This window comes from Oxyura jamaicensis, chromosome 1, assembly GCF_011077185.1.
Source record: "Oxyura jamaicensis isolate SHBP4307 breed ruddy duck chromosome 1, BPBGC_Ojam_1.0, whole genome shotgun sequence".
Taxonomy (NCBI): Eukaryota; Metazoa; Chordata; class Aves; order Anseriformes; family Anatidae; genus Oxyura; species Oxyura jamaicensis.
In genome coordinates, this window is record NC_048893.1 from 124083224 (window position 1) to 124105127 (window position 21904).

The 21904-nt window shown below is 42.1% G+C and overlaps 2 protein-coding genes across 7 annotated transcripts in view; one reads left to right on the forward strand and one right to left on the reverse strand.

Moving 5' to 3' along the window:
* RS1 (retinoschisin 1) overlaps positions 1-4372 on the forward strand; it is a 12966-nt gene extending 8594 nt beyond the window's left edge. The window contains exons 4-6 of the mRNA XM_035312798.1: positions 3340-3481; positions 3609-3804; positions 4041-4372. Coding sequence (XP_035168689.1) covers positions 3340-3481; positions 3609-3804; positions 4041-4193 — 491 coding nt within the window. The 3' untranslated portion in view covers positions 4194-4372. The remainder of the gene's footprint in view (positions 1-3339; positions 3482-3608; positions 3805-4040) is intronic.
* Positions 4373-10547: 6175 nt separating this feature from the next.
* Positions 10548-21904, reverse strand: part of CDKL5 (cyclin dependent kinase like 5) — a 131227-nt gene continuing 119870 nt past the window's right edge. For 5 of the 6 annotated variants that reach the window (XM_035323804.1, XM_035323728.1, XM_035323492.1 and 2 more), the window contains 4 exons: positions 20820-20922; positions 16502-16624; positions 15220-15339; positions 10548-13997 (listed from right to left, as the gene is read on the reverse strand). In XM_035323804.1, coding sequence (XP_035179695.1) covers positions 13611-13997; positions 15220-15339; positions 16502-16624; positions 20820-20922 — 733 coding nt within the window. In that variant the 3' untranslated portion in view covers positions 10548-13610. The remainder of the gene's footprint in view (positions 13998-15219; positions 15340-16501; positions 16625-20819; positions 20923-21904) is intronic. The other variant, XM_035323878.1, reaches the window with a different exon arrangement.

Genomic DNA, 21904 nt, shown 5'->3' on the forward strand with positions numbered 1-21904 from the left:
CTGCAGCTCCCTCACGAGGGGAGCGGAGGGGCAGGCGCTGAGCTCTGGTCTCTGGGGACAGCGGCAGGACCCGAGGGAACGGCATGGAGCTGGGACAGGGGAGGGTCAGGCTGGGGGTTAGGGAAAGGGTCTGCACCCAGAGGGTGGTCAGGCACCGGGACAGGCTGCCCATGGACATGGCACTGAGCCTGACAGAGTTCAAGGAGCATTTGGACAATGCCCTCAGACATAGGGTCTGATTTTTGGGAGGTGCTGTGGAGATCTAGGTGTTGGACTTGACAATCCTTGTGGGTCTCTTCCAACTTGGGATATTACAAGATCCTGCGGTTCTGTTCCAACCTTGTGCTGGACCGTATCCCCTCCACCATGCTGTCCCCTGACCATGTATAGCATCACCTTTCCCCTCCATCCCTCCTGTCAGCAGTGAGCAGCCATCCTGCCAGCCATCTCTGTCACTGCATCTTCACAAAGCCCCCAGGTGGTGGGTAGGTACCTGCAGCCCTTCTGTCCTTTTCTGAGTTTCGCTCCATTCAGAAGGCATCCCTTGCACCTCCATATCCTACACGTATAACCGTATCCCTTTGCATGGAGCTGTGTGTAAGAATATTTTGGAGAAGTGCAGGTTACCACACACTCCAGATAACCACTTAGGATCCCCCTGCTTCCTGCAAGTCCTGGTGTCATGCACAAGTGGTAGCGTCAACACATTTAAAGCACTTGCAAAGCCTTATGGAAACGCTAAATTGCAGGTGGCCCTGGCTAACCCATTCAGAAGTCCTTCTTCTTGTGGTGGCTCCCTACCAGTGCTTACTTCTGGGATGTCAGCCTGTTCTTACTCTGCCTATTCTTGCTGTTTAATAATGCTTCCTTTTGTCACCCTAATGGCAGGCACTTCTCAGTCTAAAGCCTTGCAAAAATAGGGTACTGCCCTGCTGTCACTTGCACCAAGGAGGGTAGGTGGCAGATTTGGCTCTGTTTGATCCAGCTGCAATTGAGGGAAGGGACATGTACATGAAAAGTGTGGCTCCAGACCTCCTGGCTAGGTTGGGTGTGAGGGACTGCTCTCACAAATTATCATCTTGTAGCTGAATAGAAGGCTTCCTCCTTGCATAACCAAGGTCTGTTTCCTGGATAATGCATGTTACACAACTCCTTGCCCAGTCTGTCTGTGACCATGCTGCCCGGGGACGGTTGGCAGATCAGCTGTGCTGGCGTGGTAGCAGTGCTCCCTCTGCATGGCCTCACAGCCACTCGATGAGTTTCCTTCAGGTCAGCAGTAACAGCATTATGTGGTGTAGCCAGTTTGGGCACCAAGCATCTGCTTGGGGGTCTCTGTGTGCAGCATGGCAGTGTGTGCCAGAAGGTGACCTGCTAATTGCATTGCGGTTGTGTGATCTGTGGATTAGTGTTGCTAAAAGTAAAAACCATGCTGCCTTTGAGATAAGCCTTCCAAGTAGTAAACATGTGGGGCCACCTCAGCTGCTCTCTACAAGCAGTTTCGTACACAGAGAAACTTATCCAGTTCCAGGGCCCCTAGCACAAAGAAGGACATGGGCCTGTTGGAACGGGTCCAGAAGAAGGCCACAAGGATGATCAAGGGTCTGGAGCACCTCTCCTATGAAGACAGGCTGAGGGAGTTGGGGTTGTGCAGCCTGGAGAAGAGAAGGCTCTGGGAAGACCTTGTGGCAGCCTTCCAGTGCCTAAAGGGGGCTACAGGAAAGCTGGGGAAGGACGCTTTGTCAGGGAGTGTAATGACAGGACAAGGGGGGATAGCTTTAAACTAAAAGCGGGCAGATTTAGATTAGATATAAGGAAGACATTCTTTACTATGAGGGCAATGAGGCACTGGAACAGGTTGCCCAGAGAAGCTGTGGATGCCCCATCCCTGGAGGTGTTTAAGGCCAGGCTGGATGGGGCTTTGTGCATGACAGGGATTGAGCTACATGGTCTTTAAACATCTCTTCCAACCTAAACCATCCTGTGATCTAGACTTCTATTTTCTGAAATTCATTTAATGTGGTGAAGAAGCTGGTGGGAGCATGATTAAATGTCCCCAGTAAGGCAGATGGCTATAAATCCACAGCATGGTTTTACCCCTGCCACCACATCACATTCAGCCCTTCAGAAAGGTGAAAGCTAATCTGTTTCCTTCTGATTGTTTCTTTAATGTCATATAAATGCAAACTGCTGTGGGTGCAGAGGTTTCAAGCAGCTGGTACTGGCCGTTGTTAACGGACTTGGTGTTTCCATGCCTGGAGGAAGGCGGGACAGCAGCTGTGCGTTTTTTGGGGGAAAATATATTAATGAGGGACAAACTGAACAAAATATGTTAATGAGATATTGACATGCAAGATACCGGCCTGGCGGAAATTGCTGATGAGACTTCGACCGTCCTGCTGGCGTGCTAGGGCGTTTTGCCAACCAAGGGCAGTGGCCAGAGGAGGCAGTGGTCACATTGTGCTCTGGGTGTGCTCTGACACCCTGCTCATTTTGTAACCAAGAGGCATTACACCAGTCTGTCAAGCGTGCCCAGGGCTTGAAAATGACCCACCCATGAGCAAAGCTGCACAGAGCTTCACTTGCTCTTTTATTTCCCTTGAAATGAGCCATGCTGATATGGCATGAGGGCACCACACATGCAGTGAGTATCTCCCTGCTCCCCTATGGAGTTTGGCTTGGTAGCCTGAAGATCTGAAGGCAAAAATTCACAAGGAGATCCCTGAGCCTTCATCAGGGCCAGGCATTACACCTCACTGGCATAAAACTACCTGCACATTTTCCATGTGGCCATACCATCTCCAAATACAAAGATAATCCCCATAAGAGAAAATGCAGATCTGAGGATGCTTGTGGAAGGATGATTGGAGCAGGCTCAGCAATTTTGCTATATAGGCACAGCTATATATCAGGACAGTGAATGGAGGAGCTGAAGCTTAGCAAGAAAAGCTGTGCCAGACATTTCTAAAGGACCAGGCAGATGCGAATAGCCTGGAGGCAGGATCAAGGACCATGGATCCATCCTGGATCTGCTTGTGCCTCCTTGCAGGGAGAAGGAAATTTGGAGATCACAACATCTTAATAAAACCTTCCCCCCAAAATGCTGTAAGCAGTACAGACTTAGGAAGTTTAATGACTGCATGCAAGAGGAGTGAGAAATTAAGCCATTGTGTCCCCTGGGTAGAAAATTCAGCAGGGGTTGTTGTCCAGGTTTAAGAGCATCCTGGCCAGAGAGGTGCAAGGAAACCACAGAGGGTGTTGACAAAAGAGCCAGGCAAACACAACCCCGAGACAGAGCAGCTCAGTCCCTGATGGTAGCATGTTTTCTCCCTTGCTCTGCAGAGTGCCCCTACCACAAGCCTCTGGGCTTTGAGTCCGGTGCTGTCACCCCCGACCAGATCAGCTGCTCCAACCCCGAGCAGTACACGGGCTGGTACTCCTCATGGACAGCCAACAAGGCCCGCCTCAACGGCCAAGGCTTTGGGTGAGTCTGAAAATACCTCCCTGTGCACATGGGGGGCCTGTGGGTGGGCATGGGGGGGCCAGCCCCCAGGCAGCATGGGGCAGGCAGGATGGCCTGGGCGGAGGAGGGTGCAGCGGTGTCCCCCCAGGTGCGCCTGGCTCTCCAAGTACCAGGACAACGGGCAGTGGCTGCAGATCGACCTGAAGGAGGTGAAGGTGATCTCGGGGATCCTCACGCAAGGGCGCTGCGATGCCGATGAGTGGATGACCAAGTACAGCGTGCAGTACCGCACCGACGAGAATCTCAACTGGGTTTACTACAAGGACCAGACCGGGAACAACCGGGTGGGTGGACCTTGCACTTCGGCCACTGGCAGTGGTGCTGGGGCACTTGGTGGCATGAAAGTGCTGGGCCTTGAGGGAAAGTACCTCAAGACAGGGGGGCTGTGGGAGAAGCTGGGTGGACGGGGCTTACCCCATGGCACACAGGGCTCCATCCCTGTGGCCATCCCCCTGCCACAGTGACAGTGAGTGTCACACTGACTGGTCCCTGAATTGCCTGCCCATGTCTCTCTTGCCAGGTTTTCTATGGCAACTCGGACCGGTCGTCCTCAGTGCAGAACCTGCTGCGGCCACCCATTGTGGCCCGCTACATCCGCCTCATCCCACTGGGCTGGCACGTGCGCATCGCCATCCGCATGGAGCTCCTCGAATGCCTGGGCAAGTGCGGCTGAGCCCCCACCAGCACCGCGTGGTCCTCTGGGACAGAAATGAGGAGGTGTCCACCTGTACAGCTGCCTCATCTCACCGTTGATGTGTGCTGTGGCCATGGTCCGGCAGTGTAAACACTCACCCTGCAAGTGGAAGGGCTTTCTTGAATAAAACATTGCTTTATGCCATGCCTGGCGATAAAGCTAAACCCTACTGTAGTTTTTTTTTTATTTATTTTTTTATTTTATTTTTGTGGGGCACACGCCAGCAAAATTGGGGTGGTTTATTGCCACAGCCTCGACAGCAGCACCAAGGCAGGTGATCTGCCTCTTGTGATCTCTTCTGATCCCTATGGGCAGAGAGTTGCATGGCTGCTGTGTGGGGCAAAAGATGAGATGTGACTAAAACTAAAGAGATATGACCAAAAAGATCAGAAAAGCCTTTGGATGTCTGTGAAATTCATTACATTTTATTCATTCACAGGCTGGATGTTTCTGTCATGATCCCCCCCCCCCTTCCCATAATAGATTCCCAGCAAAATAATAGCTGCCAGAAAAATAGGCTGTTCTGACAAGTCTGAAAACTTCTCATCTACTATACCAATAGTATGAAGTCTACAGACATGTAGGAAAGACCAGTCCCCACCTGCTGAAATGATGATTATTACTGTCACCATATCACTCATGCTTCTCCCCCCTGCCCTCCCCCAAAATGAGTTTTGCCTATCCACAAATAGGTTGAGGGGCACATTTTCTTAATAAGAAATCAGTAAATCCAGGGGGCTCTGCATTAACGCTAGCCTAGCAGCCCAGGCAAGCTCTACGGGGAAGGTCAGCAGAACCATGTGCCCTTATATACCAAGACACCATGCTAATATATTTGCCGTCACATGCCTGAGCCTAGATTAGGATATAATAAAGGCTCGGAGGAAGGAAAGACTATGCAGGTAGAAAGGACCTGTGCTATCACTCTTCCAGCCTCCCAGTTTCAAACAGGACAGCAGACCCTTTTTCCAGACTGAAATGTACGGTGATAAAAAAGGTGGAACTAACAGGCATGCACTAAATTTCACAGCTCATTTGCGTCCTGCCTCGCCCTGTCCTTTGCCTGCACTTCACCTCTCAGCCTAGACGGGGAAGGGACCTGCTGCTGGCTTTTATCTGCAACATCAAAATGGTGCCTGCTAAAGCAGGCGTTTCTCTTCGCATCAGAGCTATGCCGCTCGCTTCCTAATTGACCTCTGGAAATTCACTTAACCTCTGCCTCTTATCTAAAAAGAGGGGTGCTGAGAGCCTTAATTAATTAAGTGGTCCTAAAATGGTTTTAGAAGTGCACTTGACTTCCACCGCTGCATAAACACAGCATATTGAAGTATGAGTGCGACCGAGGGCATTATTAAAGCATGACAGAAGCAGCCAAAACACAATTACACAAATGCAAAGCTTTTCCTCGTAAAGTCAAACTTTTCCTAGCATAGCAATGTCATTTTCATTTTGGGCACAGATGCTTCCCATCACCATTAACCAGAAGAGCAACTGTGACAGCCAGAAATGACGCAGAGCAGTGCTGAAAAGGCCATCTTCTAGGAGTGAGAATCCTGCAGGAGTTTACCTGCAAAGCTACGGAGACCGAGGTATGGCTTTGCAACTTGTGAAACACAACAGTTTTGAAATAGGAAGTAGGAGTAAGAGCTGCTTTAAGCTTCATTACATGAGTTTTTAGACTGGAGTGCTTACAGAGGGATGTGAGGAAACTGCTGAGTAGTCAAGCTTGCCCAGTCCAAATTGCGTGATAAGAGACCAGCTCTGGCCCGCCACTCCAGCTCTACAGCTCCTAAAAGAGCTCCCTTTTTCTTAATGCATTCCTACAGAAATTACCCCTTAACGGCCATCAGATAGAGAGATACCCACACCCACTCTGCTCTCTGTCCCAAGGGAGACCAATGTGGAGCACACTGTGGCTGCCCCGGTGAGGTGCCTGACCAGGCCTTCTGCAAGGAGGTGGCCGCTCCGTCCTCTGGAGCCCTGCAGAGAGTGCACCAAAGGGCACCGAGAGCCTGGGGTCACTACCATGAGATGGTTAGAAGAGTCAGAGCAGAGAGGGGTGCTAAGGGCAGAGCCACGTCCCAAGAAAACAGGATTTCAATTACATTTCTGGCTGGGAGCTTTAAAACGCTCCCTGCTCCTCAGCTTGTTTCCAATTACCCTGAAGAATGAGGGACTGGTGAAGAAATATTTAAAGCTTGCTAAAGGTGTACACAGTAATACAAAAGTCATGACCAGGACACACTAAAGGGGAACCCCCGGTATCGCTGACACCCCCCCAGCCCCCCAGCAGAGCCTCAGTTTATGTGTGGGAGCAATGCGTTATGCAGCCAGACACATGCCAGCTTCTCAGACCAGCAGCATCAGGGCCCAGCATCAAGGTGCCGGGCACAGGAGCTCTGCTGCCCGTCTGCCCTGCCCTGCTCCTCTGCTCCCGGCCGATGGATGGCTGCACCGGGAGGCGCTGCGCAGGGAGCGCGGCAGGAACGCGACGAGCCACCGAGCCATGCCAGTGTTCTAGTGCAAAATCTGCATTTTTATTAAAGACGTATTTTGGAAGGCCCATTCAAAAATACATTGTGCTCAGTAAAAATTAACCATTTCCATGCTGATAATTAAGGTTACCACAGGATTTTTTTTTTCTCTTTTAGAATATTTACAGCAACGATAGAAATTGTACAGAAGTTAAGAATGGAATACATGCCCAAAAAAAAATTTGGTAAGGTGTACCAACAACATGATACAAAGGGTTGTATACAAACACTTTACAAATGGTTTATTAACTTGCATGAAGTCATCCTTAAATATTCAACACATTTTAAAATCAATTTGTATTCCAGGATTAAAAGGATTTAACACCACACCACGTTCCTTCCACAACAGAAAGCATGATAGATTTAAAAGCTTGTGCGCTTTAGATTTCTAATAGTTGTTAAAAACATTGGGGAATCTTATCCATAAATTTGGAATTTTTCAAAGCAACCTCCCCAGTCTGGTATTTTTTGGAATAGTCTGTATTGGCAGATTGTGAAAAAAGATCCATTTTTTTTCTTAACCTAGTTCTTCCTTCTTTCTCCCCAATTAAATAAATTCAGAGTTCAAGATTTTCACAGTGGAGATCTAAGCAGTCCTGGAAGTCCTTAACAGATTAACCAGATTTAAAAATGCCTGCATAGAATTCCCAACAAATTATGGTTTCATGGAGCATTTTAGCTTATTGTTCCATACAAACCAAATGCATATAGATGTTACTCCTTTAGATTACACATATCCTTCAGCAGTATGAGTCTAAGATGTGCACTAGCCAAAAAAAAAAAAAAAAAAGCAACAAGAAAAGGAAAGCCGAGACAGCTACACCTAGGCTTTTGCCTTACTAAACAGTTAAAAGCTCTGCCATTGGATTTACAAGTCAAGAGTTTACACCAAGAGGTTCATATGCTATAGGAAACTTGAATAACATCTTCCATCTTGCGCTATGAACATGCTTTAACTTTGCTAATGGAAAGCTCTACGGAAGCAGTTACTTCACAAAGCATTTATACGCCTGTACAGTTAAGATGCCACCTTGCATTTCTCGCAATGGACCCAGAGAAGCAATGCCCTGTAAAACAGAAACCTGGTGGAACAGAAAGCCGGGCAGGCAGTGTGTTTTGGTGGGGGCACGATGAGGTACGGTATCTCACCCAGATGAAATGAAAAATAAAAATGAAGAAACTCCTGAGCAAGTCTAAGGATAGCTGTTTGAATAAAACAGCAAACAGGGTGGAGTAGTAGATAAGGCCTCTAACTCCCTGATAATCTGCACTAGAGAAAGAACAAAGAACAAGGCAACTGCAATATTTGAGAACCACACGGGGAAGAGCAAGGGAAGACTGCAAAGCAGTGCAAAGGATGGCGTTAGGATTCTAGAAGGAGAGCTAAGATGGCTTGGAGGTTTTAGAAGTGTATCAGATGAAGGCCCATCAAAATTTTATTACTTGGTTGCTAACAGTACCTAGAGGAAGAAACTTCTTATACATCTCTTCAAAATTTGGCGTCAGTAATAAACTCAGAACAAACAAACCAAACCAAACCAAACCTCGACCACATTCTGCAAGAGAGAGGAGGTAGATTGACTGGTAGAGAAGACGAGAGATGTGTAGAGTCACTCTTAGCCTTAGTCATAAATTCCAAGTTCAGACCCTTGAGCCATGTTTTAAGAGACACTTTTGCCTAGCAACATATTTTGGGTTATATTCTAAAAGAGCCTGAGAAGCAATCTGAGCTGCTGGAACAACAGCATTAAAGTATGGAGGGCTCATCCTCTCACTTCATGTGCACCTTCCACTTAGTTTGGCAAAAAAGTCACCTTTTGCTCCGATCAGTTGACTGTATGCAAGGATATTCCTGGTAACAAATAAGCATCTGAGCACAGCTTGGAGCAAGTAAACTTCAAACCCAGTCTATTCTGCCTCACGCAGTAGCTATTACGAAAGACTGCAGAGACAACAGGCTATCTACGACAGGTTTTCTCTTCAGATTAAGAGGATCTCCTGTAAAATTTGCTTTGCTTAACTATCATGAACTTTGCTTCACGAGTGCAGGGTGGAAGATCTTCAGTTTCATTACAGCATCTGAACCAAGCAATGTGTACAAGTCTTCACTAGCCTGATGAGCCTGAAGCAATGATGCACTGGTGCTGTTTGACTCTGAGAAAGGAGACAACATCTAGAACACCCAAGCTGTGTTATATTAAAAGGGTTTACTCAAATTGCTCCCTTTTTAACAAAGGCCAGAAAGTTAAATGGCTTTTCTCCTCATTCACCACAAACCCAGCCAATGAATGGTTAGTATCATGACACCATTGGAGAGAACTGTTTGGGGAAAGGCACCTGTTCTTATCCAGTGTCCTGATTTAAAGGTCATTTAAAATGATTTAATAGGGCACCACTTCACCTTTCCAAGCATCTTCTGTGACACTCCTATCCTATTCCAAATGGTGGGCCTACGTACATGAACAGCCCAGATGTGTGACTGATGATGAAATCCCACTGGTAAATGTAGTGTTCATGCGAGCTGGAATGGAAAAAAGAAACATTCATCGCCACCCCACAATTTGCAGTGTATTATATATGGCTATCCTTTTAATACTCTGTGTGTGACTGAGAATCAAATACTCTCCCAGTCTCTGACAGTGTTCAGCATACACAGAATCACTTACATGTACGTATTTCTGAGGCATGTCTCGCTACCGAATTAAGACAACAACAACAACAACAAAAGAATAAAAACCCCGAACACTTCTAGCTCATGGCTCCCCTCGAAAGCGGCCGTTTTTTGTCTTAGCTAAATAGATGACAGCATTGCTTTCAGAGTTCCCTTCGCTACAAGGAATTACAGCACTGAACTGTTAAAAATACATAACTTTTTCTGGGTGAACACAGTGGTCTACTCAGCTAAGTTAGAGAGGCTTTTGAAGAAAAAACAAAGGTCAGTACGTGGCTTTTATACTAAATATTCATCCTTTAGGAGACCCGACTGCAATGACCAGTGGTGTCCACAAGCCTATCGCAGGACACTGCTGCTTGAAGAATCACTCCAGCTCTGCTCCCCGAAACAAGCTGGTCCAGCAGAGAGGAAGGAGACAAGCCTGAAGATGATCTGAGGGTGTGTGTTAAGTCTGGAAGTTTGAGGCCTGCTTTAATACTGATCTAAGAGAGCAACTATCTGTACAAAGAGTGGGTACGTTCAGGTGGGCCTGACTTGGTATCAGAAATGAAAGCTTGGTACAAGTCCCAAGCCCTGTGGGATGGGGAACTTTTTAGAAAGACTGGATCGAACCTGGGACTGCTGACTTCCTGCCAAGAGCTCGTCCTGGTGCTCAGTGCTGGCGACCTCCTGGAGGAACAAGGGATCTTGGACTGCGATAACAGAGCAGAACGCGTTAAATAGCCCTAAGGGACTGTTCTCTGTGGTCAGGTCTGTTAAAAAAACCCCATGTGTTGTTTTAGGTTAATGCATTTTCATGGCAGTCTAGAAGGACAGCTTAATCACATAGCTTCACACAGTTTCAATTAAGATGAGCTTAAGGTGCTTCTTTTTCGATTAACAAGAGCTCAAGAGCTATAGTAAAAACTTATCTACAGGTTTAGGCAGCTTGAGTTCTGCAAAATGACTAATCCATTTCTGAAACTTAGTTTCTTTACTGTTCACATCATTAATGATGCCATAATAAGGCAAAGCAGCTTGCCAAAGAATAAAATGCTGTTTAAATAAGATGCTTTATAGTAAGTAAATCTATAGAACATGTAGCACAAGACTCAAAGACCAGTAAAGAGGAAAGCTCACACTTAGAAAATTGTTTGCTCTGCAATTATCTTCTCCTTTATTGAGACAGCAAATCTCTGCCATATAATAAGACTCCTTTGGAAGCCTCAGTGAAATTACATTAGCAATATTTTAAATATTCGGAAGTTAGACCAGGTTAAAAATACACAATCTATCCCAGCACCAGCTGGCTGAGCTGCTGGAAGTTCTTTCTAACAGAAGGAAGAAAATACTACATACATCCAACACAATTTAGTATTCAACCTAAATCTGTTACTGTTCATTGAAGTTGAGATGAAAATGCGGTATGAAGTAGAAACAACTTTCTGTAAATACGGGCCACCAAATAAATACTTGAACATTCCTTAGGTCACTCTTGAAGCTTTGCTAACTACTTTAAATAGCTATATGTACAGTCAGAGATTACCCTGATTTAACTTAATGCATACTGAGGGAAACAAACAAACAAACAAACAAAAACCTTGGGAAACATTTTTCCTTGCTAGAAACCAGAATAGCCACATGTAGCCCAGTAGCATCATCTCCAGCAGGAAGCTCTTACTATCAAGATACAAATCTTGCAGAGGCAAAAGGAAATATATCCATAAAGTATAGAAGAGTCTAGTCTGAATGCTCATGCAGAGACATTCACATAGTACTGCTTAGAGCCCCACTCCCAGGCAATGCTTTTGTGAGGATTTCAGTGGCATCAACCCATTTCAAAGCAGAGAACGGGAGTAGTCTAGTTGTGATGAACTGGTGAATCGAAGAGAGACTTTTAAAATAAACTGCTAAACTCTGATAGTAAGGACTAGTAAATTCACAATAAACTTCCTGGATGCCCACTGAACTTGTCAAAAACTGAATATCCTTTCATGTCTACTGTATTTATATATGCTATATAAATACTCTATATGTTATAGCACATATAAATATACTATAAACCATATATATCTATAGAAAATTATACACACATTTCTTGCAGGCAATTGACAAAGAATTTTTATTTTATAGTTTTTCAAATTTACTAGGCTTAATTTTTGCCCTGCACAAACCTGCTGTAGCATCCTTTCATATTGTACTTGACAAAGATTTTCAAAGTGTTTGTGCCAAATGTGTTGTTGTTAGAACTTTGGTATGATTCGAGAGGTACTGAACGTCACGTCCAGTTTGCATTGTTTTCAAAGTAGGAAGTTCAGCTCTTACTGTCTGGCTACTTCTGTTAACTATATCTATGGCTAAGTCATCAATTTTACATTCAGGTTAATCTCTTCTCGGAACAGACAACATATTTGCAGGTACAAGTGTCTTCTGACGACACCATATAGAAAATGAACTATGCTGCAGAGTAATGAGGGAGTTGAATGAACGTGTCTGAATAGGAAAGATTGTATTGTTCTGACACTACAGGCCTGACTCTCCTCTTATTGCACAAAGTTTAGACTGGCATAACTCTTTTGACTCCTACTGACTCACCTTCCATTTATTTTACCGATAGCAACAGAGGAATCAGGTTATATATTCGCTATACTTGACATTCACCAACGTAAAGGCAGTTTTAACAATGTTGTACAGGAGACTGGAACCCAAGATCTAGTATTTTGCTGAGACTGGTCACTGAACTGCGTATGGGAATATTGGGACAGTAAGATCTAAGGAGAAATTTAGCTGCACGGCAACCTTCTCCCTCAATATCCAAATATCAGATTTGTAGTTTTAAATACATCCTGAAATATAAGAAAAGTGCAAGAGTACTTTTAATTTAAATAGTGTTTATCTTATTAGTTAATAGATTGCTAAAACAAGATGTAAAATACACATATGCATAAAAGCTTATACCATGATCTGCAGTGCCATGCTATGCATTAAGTGTCAAAGTTTGGCATTTCACTTGCAATTCATGCTATGTTTCTTTGGTTTTCACCCCTACTATTAAGTGAAAGAGCACCTGCTTTAGCTTGTAGTCACGGGGCACTTTATCTCTTTAGAGGAAAAATAAAATGGTTCCGGGGCTCTAATCTCTCGATGCAGATGCAGAAATCCTATGAATATTATTAGGAAATCTAAGGACACAGGGGAGAACATACCACATTTAGATTACTGTACAGTTCTGCAGTCTCTTACATTTAGCCAATACTTCCAACAAAATAGCCCATAATAAAGCTTGGAATTGAATGTTGTCTTTTGTTTGTTATCAGTAATTCCTATAATATTGGGCTCTCATAGCTGAGCAAGATTCATACTGTTACAGTCACATTTATATCCACATTCAACTTCCTTTTATTAGAAGTATAATACTGCACTTTATATCACAAATGTATAAAAATATGGCAGATAGTGTCATAACAATACTTTTCTTTTAAATGAGTATATTTAAAAAACAGACAGTTATTTTCCATTTATATATATATATTTATATATAGAATAAAATACTCCTGATGCAATATATAAATGTTACTGTTAGTTTTTTATAGAAACTACTGTAGCTGTTGCACTGCTTCACAATGTTTCAAACAGCTCAAAATAACTTTACATTATAACATAAAAGATATGATTATAACAGTACGATATTAGGTCATCATAAATAAATATTACAAATCCTATCAAATATGGAAGTTTAAAAAACAAATTTAAGACATACAATTTAACTTTAAACCCTTAACGGGGATACACTTTTATCACATAAACCCCACTGTTTTAACTAGGCAGCAAAAAATGTAGTAAGGGCATAGGTCTAGACATGAATGTTTTCACCCTTATAAGTGCCAATACATACCAGAAGTCTCCCAGCTTTCTGACAGAGATGTGCTCTAAGCTGGAATGTAAATGAGAGAAAACGGCAATACATTTTTCTCCCTGAATGGCACACTCTGCCTGTCGTCCAGTGACATTTCCGATGACTAGCAATTCATAATTCGACTTGGTTTACTGTATAATCCCTGACTCTCGCTGTGGTGCCAAACAACATAGCTCCACATGTACATATTGCACACCTTTATAAAGCTGAAAATACAGTCTTACCATCACCAGAACCACCACCACTCCCCCACGCTGACCTCCGTGCGAGCTGGCCTACTGCCTGGAGTGCAATTACAAGGCTGTCTCTTTCAGGTCGTTCAGATTTGGCATTCGTGACCGGTTTGTTCGGTTATACGCGTGCCCGTTCTGCCCGCTCTTGGAGGGCGGCTGGTCGGAGTAGGGAGGCCCGTCGCTCGCGCTCCTGTTGACGGGGGAGACGTGCCAGGTGGGCTCCAGCTGGCTCGGGATCTGCAGCGTTGGCCTGCCCTTGGCCTGCGGCTCTTGCCGCGCGTTGCTGCTGCCGCTGCTGGAGCTTTGACTCATGGGGTGAATTCGCACTTCAGAAAAAGCAGCTTTGGCCGGCTGGCTTGGTAGGGGCTGGAAGCGAGGCTCGGCAGGGACAGGATGATTCGAGGAGGAGAGGTGTAATAGCTTGCGAAGAGATTTTAATGGCTGGCTCTAAAAGACATGGGGAAAGTACTTGACCTTCTGCTCTCGCTGTGATTGTATCATATCAGACAAAACTGTCATATCCTAAATCAAGTATCTTGAACTTTGCAGGACTTCTTCACTTTTAGTATGTACTCACTTGGAATATTTCCTTCCAAGCTGTGACTACACACCTGAGAAAAATGCTTTCTCATTATCATTCAAATCCATCAGCTACCTGAAAAGACGGAATGGCTAGCTCAGAAAAAAGCTTTTGTTCCCATCGGTTATTTTAACCTTGTGTCCTATGAAAACAGAGGCACAGACAGTTGCCCTAGCTCTCCATCTGTCAGTACTTCTGCTATTAACTTTAGAACCTCAGCCACATTTTATGAGGCACAGATATCAGAAATACGAAGTACCTAAAAATTTCCTGAACGTCAACTAGGGGTTAGAGGGAGCCTTGAGTAACAATCTCCACTGGAATAAAGGCTGGCAGAGCTCAGCAGTTTGGTATTTTGTTTGCCTGCAGAGGGGTGGTAAGCAGCTCTTGTCCCTCACAGCTTCTTTAACTGGTAAAGCAGGCCAAAAGAGAAGAGACACAAGGGATTACTGAAATGAGTAGCAAGAGCTGGGGTAAGCCTGAGTACACAAACTGCAGGAAAGCAGCTCCATTAAATTCCACAGCTCACAGAACAACTTGCTTCCTCAAACACAGCAGCTGCACTGCACCTTCCTCTTCAGTTTTCAATGTTGTAATGGCAAGAGCATGGCCCAGAAGCTGCCTCCCAGCCGCTGTCCCCCAGGCTGGTTTTAGAACTGGAGAAAATAAAGCTGCATTCATGCAGTGCGATGCTCCAACAAGCCAGCCTGCATAACCAGCAGCCTGTGCCAGGTGAGGCACAGCCACACAGCAGTAGGGCCCCACTTGAGGGCATTGCCACCGTGCTGCAGTGCCTACTGCGGCTGTGTGCTGAAATGTTGCTTGTCTCCTAAACAAACATGTAACCACCGTTTCTAAAGGCTCAACGACTGACACAAGGACATAAAGTCTCACCTCCTTTCCCTGTCACCCATGTCTAGATTTTCAAAGAAATATGCAGTACCGCAGGTACATGATTTTTTACATTCAATGAGGAGGGACTGGGGAGGATGGGAAATAATGTTAAATGAAATTTTTCTATTTACCGGTAAAAACCCGTCAAGATACCTTCGTGATGTTAAAATACAGGGAACCAATAATGCTACTTACATGAGGCTGGATTTCTGTCATCTTCTCAGGATGCCAATCCTTCTGCCTGCTGCTCTGGTGATTAGAAGAATGAATGGCTTTCTGTAATGCCAAGAGATCCTGACCATCAGTGCTAGGCATCTGCAACAAAACATTAAATACTGGGCTATTAATACATTTCTTAAGAATAGCTGTAAATCATTTTCCCAAGTTAATTACACAACACAAGTACAGCCCAACACTGCAGCAGAATTGCAATGTCCTTTCATTATTTTTCCCCATAGTAAGAGTGTGGCTGCGGAGGTCATGCAGAGTTGCTATACCCTTAGCCCTTGAAGCATTCGCATGCTGTTAGTGTTATTTGCTGTAAGAGAGAGCAATTGAACAAGGCTTCCAAGAAAAATAAAATAATAATAAAATAAAAACAACAACAGAATTGTTGAGTGTCATCTTCATTTAAAAAGCATTCCATACTGCAGTTAAGACCAAGGATCAGTTCTATGAATTTGTTCCTAATTGAAGCAGATCGAAATCATCTCTAAACTGACATCTGGCCGATTTTGCCATCACAAGGGAAGAGATTTGCTTTTCCTCATCTTTCTGCTCCTCCACAAATAACTCAAACCAAATTAACAAATAAAAAAATTTAACACCACTAAAAGACAAGATGCAAATTCATCAAATTTTATGGCAAAACAACAATGTAAAGCTTACAGAGACTTTTATTTCAGGAGCTTTAAGCAAAAAAGAACAATTAAATTTAACCTATTTTTAATGCAAGCTGCCTTTTATCATGAACAATCAGCACAAACAAAAATATATTAAAAACATGAGTTAAGTTTATTTTTCAGAGAATCCATAATTAATATCTAATTAAATTTATATATAAAGGAGCAGTTAGCATACAAAATGTATCTCCAATACAGCTATAAAACAAACCAGGTTATTTTTTTTTTATCCTGATTGACACAGAATGAGAAAATTTAAACATCGGCAATTTCACAACTATTTTCCTTCTTTAGCCCTAGTCCCAGGGCTCACTCTCTCTGGAACTGTGTATATTACATTTTCAGTATAACAAATGGTCAAAAAACTTTTTCTCTCTCTCTTTTTTTTTTTTTTTTTTAGACACAATCTACTTCAATGGAACAAGCAACTTTACTTAAATTTATTGAACTGGCCCAAGATACTTAACTGGCATGAAGAGAAAGTGATCCCATGAAAATAAAACACATGCTGCTGTAGTCAGTAAAATAAGTTTACTGGAGCGTTTTACAGAGCTACTGTACTTAAAAATTAATACCATGGGTAGAGTGACTACAGGAAGCTTTTTCAAAGAAGAACTATGCTTTAAATTATTCTTTGAATTAAAAAGAGGGAAGAGGGATTTCTTGATGCTTGGATTCTCCCCGTTGGTTGAGTTTGTCTGTAATATAAGATACAAAATCTAAATGCATAGTATATCAATTCAGGAGATCTGTCCTTACTATATTAACTCATAATTATATTTTTGTAGTTCCAATAGTACCTGGCATCAATCCTATAATCTGCTTCAGGAAAATATAATAGTGATGGAATGAAGAAAGTGTATGGAACAACTTCAAGGACCTCAATGCATATACAGCATGGAAAAAGAGATCGGTATTCTTATAGAAAAAGAGATCACCTATTCTTATCTCCCATTAGGAATGTAGAGTACAAAGTCTTTTGAAAACTGCAGGTAGGTCTTGTTGACTTCACTGAGCTTTGGATCAAATCTTGTAAATTTGGCAATCGTTTGTTACTTATGACAATGATATAAAATGTTATGGCATTTCTTATTTTTATATAAATAAAATATCAAAGATACACTAGTAATAGCAGCAATCGGCTTTAGAATGAGCAGTTGATAGTTACCTCTGGAAGAAAGAAAAGTATTTTATTTTTAGCTTTTAAAAAGAGCTAGGGCTCCAAGATGAATGATTTCAGTTCTGACAAAAATATGCCTTCAACAACTTCATGTACAACTGCAAGGGCACTGGTTGTTATATTTTTATTTCTGTAAGACAATCAAAGAGCGTACCAATGGATGCACAAACAACAAACAGAACTGTCAAGTATTAAAATTATGAACAAGATGATTTCTCCTCCTCTCAGGTGCAAACAAGCCCAAGACACTTGCTGTGCCATTTGCCTACTGAAATATAACTTTATACTATAACGGTTGTATGACTAAATATAACAATGGGTGCACCACCAGAAGAGAAGGTTTTCAAACAACTTTCCCAGCTTCTAGATTCCATCCAAGCCAACGAAAGACAAAGTCATTAATTAGCACAGCCTACTTTGGAATTCTATGTCCAGAAGAATTTCCTGTTTGAAGTTCAGTAAATTAAAAAGGAATCAAAGCATCAGTAGGAGGAGGGGTCACTTGCAACTATTTTTTCCGAAGTACATAATCTCTTCAGATCCGTAGCTTGCAATATGTACCACAATCTGCAAAATTCAGGCTCCTCTGAAGATAGTGCACATTGACACTGTACACAGTCCTCATGGATACCAAAATGCTTAGTGACAGATTGCAGAAAAAAAATGTGATTCTAGCAATCCTCAAAACCTTTTGCTACATTACTAAAAGATTCCAAAACAAGATAAAAAGGAGAATGGATAAAAACAGCTCTTCAAAAACAATATTGCAAAGAATTCCCATAGCAGACAGTAGTGCTTGTTATCCCATAAAGAACTACACCTGGAGAACTCTAGAGAGAATAATCCTCTGCACGAGGAAGTATCAGAAACTGGTATCAGTTCTGCGTTACTGGAGATTTTGAGAATGACATTATTAAGATATCTTTAGTCCAATTTAAGTGATCTTTTATGACTCTTACTATGATCACCAGCAACACGAAACTTGCCAAATAACAGTGGATGTAAGTAGTAAGCAATGGATGTGATATCATCACCCTCTTAACTATTGTGTACATGCTTCCCAGTATGACTGTTCTCTGGGTCTAATTTGTCATTTGCTGCAGAAAGTTGGTATCAGAGTGCAGAGCTAGAATAACATACTTCTAGGACTCTAAGAATTATAAGCCTCAGAAAAAAACTTGGGTAGTCACAAGCTACGTGTTAGATTTTTAACATGAACTCATTATTACTGTAGTTGAAGAGCTATTACTACAGTACTTTTAAAAGCTTTTTCTACTTCAAACTTGGTGCTATATAATTATCAGGTAATAATTTTCACTCGTGCAGGAAGATCCTTATGAACATCCCAATGTTCATGAGGTAGACTTCCTCAACTAACAGACGAAGAAGAAACAAAAAACAGTGTCTGTAGCAAACACTTGCACGCACATTGGTGTGCACAGCCTGCCCCTAGACACTGTTGTGTCAAACAACTACAAGTAGAAACGAGAAGAGGTTTTTCAGTCTCTGGTTGAATGAAGTTGATGTCAGCAGGCTTGTAGATGAGGATGCAAGAGTTTCATCACTATCACATTTCAGGAATTTTATGCATCTTCCTGTGAAAGACTAGGTGTAACTAGCCAATGCATTTTTCATTATGCAAACACTCCCTCCCTCTCCTTAAGTATGAAAAGGAGTAAGGAGTACATGTAAATCTGTCCTGACTTGTAATCAGTTATGTTTACAGTATCTACAGAGCAAGGTGCTTGTCATTTGTTGTTGGGGCAAGTGCTGGATTTTGTGTTGCAACACAACTCAATTTAGTCCCTAATTCCTTCATGTAGTTTAATCTGGAAGTAGTTGATACCTCATCTATCAGCTGGACTTTTAATATGTTCCCTGCTACCATGTCTCAATGGCTGAAATCTGAAACAGTGCAAATTTAACATCTTTTTTTTTGGAAAATACATCACCGAAGCCAATGGCTCCAGTGTGCTACCTAAACCAATTAGGCGTGCTTATCCTTTCGTGGACATTTTGATATCAAAAAATCCCAGAGTTTTTATCTAGATATTTAGTTCAGAACAGGTATTGAGGTGAACAAGTTCAGAAGGAGAGGTAGGAGCTACTGCCCTAAAACCTGGCTAGCAAGAAGACACGGTGCATTTTTGTGTGCCAGTTAACACACGCATGCACGTTCCATGCAGTTCAAAGAAAATTAAACAAACAACAAAAAAGCAGACAAACACTTCTCTCCCCCAATTTTCAACAGATCAGCCCTCCAGCAACATCCAAATCATGCCACCTCACTCTGTGACAGAAGATATTTTGGTTTAGTTACACCCCTTTACCCTGCAGTAGTGTTAACTTCTTCTGGAGCCTACTTAACTATGGTGAGTGAGCACAATTTACTCCATTTCAAGACCTTTCAAAACCATAACTGCCATTTCACTTACAGAAGTATTACAACCTAATTTTTCAATGGCACTGAGTTCTTAAACCCAAACCTGAAATGTGGGGAATTCAAGCAAGCTACTCTGAAAAGGAGAGCACACAGTACTGTTGGAGATGATGATCCCACTACTAGATAAAACAGTTTGATTTTCAAATTCCAAGTCAAGTCTGAAATTTATCTTTTTTTTTGTACACTGACAACATCTGACATAACACCAAAATCAAAAGAAGAACTATTGTTATTAACAAATTAATAAAGTTATATTTTAGTGAAAAAGAGCTCTTAAACAGAAAAGTTGGGTAGAAATCTTTATTTTACTACCCAGCCCTTGTTACACAGAAAAGTGAAACTTAAGAATGAAGCACACTGGAAAGAACTGGTAACATAAAGAGACAAAGGTTATTTTTGACACTATTTTGCACATGAAATTTAGTAACATACTGCTATACTAATAAAAACCCCATCTTCTGGTGGCCCGATTGAGAATTACAATAGCACATTTTTACTAGCCATAATTTTAGATAAAGTAACTGCAGTTTTAAAATTTTGTAAAGCAGATATGCAAATGTAATTTAAAGTATTTTACTTTACTGTTTCCAGAACTGTTATCCAAGATTGAGATGAGATGATGTTTAGGTTTTCCCAGTTCTTACAGGGACTTTCATTGTAGAACTTTTTGAAATGCTAATATGCCACTGCCCTCTGATAAAATAATTTTTCTCTCCCAAAATCTAGATGTAAATGTAGAAATACAGAAAAGATAGCAAAGGCATATACAATACAAAAAAAGACACAATCTCTTCCCCCAACAAAAAATAAAACGTTGAGAATGGCTAAGGCACATCATGCTTATTCCAGTCACAGGGTACGGCAAGAAGGTGGAAGCTGTCATCAAGACACTGCCATGAAAAAGTTCTTAAAGAATTCTCTTTTATAGCAGTTTGATCTCCTCCTAATGGGTATCTGAAATTATTCAAGCTCTGAGGACACACAATAATGCATTTGCTACTTCTGGAATTATATCAACATATACTGCAAAAGGATTTGCCACAACATCTGCTTAAAACTTGCATATAAACTGGATGTTGAGGTATCTTAATGAAAACAAAGACATAGAAAGTGTATCTGACAGTCATATAGTCAACACAGAAAAAGAACAAATAGATACATGCAGGTATGATCACAGATAATATAAATATACTGTACTAGTCTAGCATTTTAAAATAGTACCATCAAAACCGATAAACATATTTTCTTTCAGAAATAACTGTATACTTACAGTTTGAGATTTCTTCTTTTTCTTTTTTATTGCCCTGAAAAACCCTTGCTTTTCTTTCTCCTTGAGCTGTTCAGAGTGACTGTTAAGATTTTCAGGACTTTTCCTAAACATGAGATAAGGCATTGTAAGATAGATTTTATTTTGATATGATGCGAATTCTGTGTAATAATGAGACCTTATGGCAAAGGATGAAAATTACTGATTGAAGCAAAAAGATTCTTAATGTTTTAACATTCATTGGTTCAATGGTAACTATACAAGTAACAGTCTTATTATATGGGATAGGAGGAACAAAGTGTTAGGGTAAAATGATTAGTCAAACCAGTGAGTAGTTACTTAGGGAGAAGGTAAGCATGCATGTTTTTTTTAAGCCAGAAGTTAATACTCAAACCAAAATATTCACACACAATTTTTTTTAGAAAAATGAAAATCGTATCTGAGAGAACATACAACTGGTGAGGAGGTACAAAACCATGGTCCAGTTTATCCATTGCTTGCTGGAGAGCCGGGAGTTGCAAAGTTCGCCAGACAGAACCAATTTCAATTGACACTCCTGACCTTTGCTGACATGGTTCCAAATTTATCATCAGGGAGGCTGGGGATCCATTTCAACTTAAAAACTTCAGTTAGTTTGTTATGCATGCGTGAGATAGTGCTGGCAAAAGAAGATGACCCGAAAGTGGAACAGCTGACTTCCCTGAAGACTGAATTTTATTTATTTCCCCCTCATATCTTGTTTACAGCAGAATTAACTACGGCTGATAACCAACACGTTACTCTAAGTGTACACAGTAAACTAAGGATGTACTGATAAAGAGCAAAAAGATAACTTATGTAGGACATTGGTGAGACATAGGTGTATGCATTTCTAGTGCCCTTTAAGGTATTTTGAAAATTGGAACCGCTGAAGGAAAGTTTCACAGAGATAAAAAGAATGGTCTACATTAAGAGGGTCTGAAATTTCCATTTCTCTAGAATGTTAAAAACACAGCCAAGCCAACCCCAACAAGAGTTTCCTTGATTGTGGCGCACAGGTACTTATCCAGGAAGAAATTACAGAAATTACAGTCCTTTAAATCAGAGGG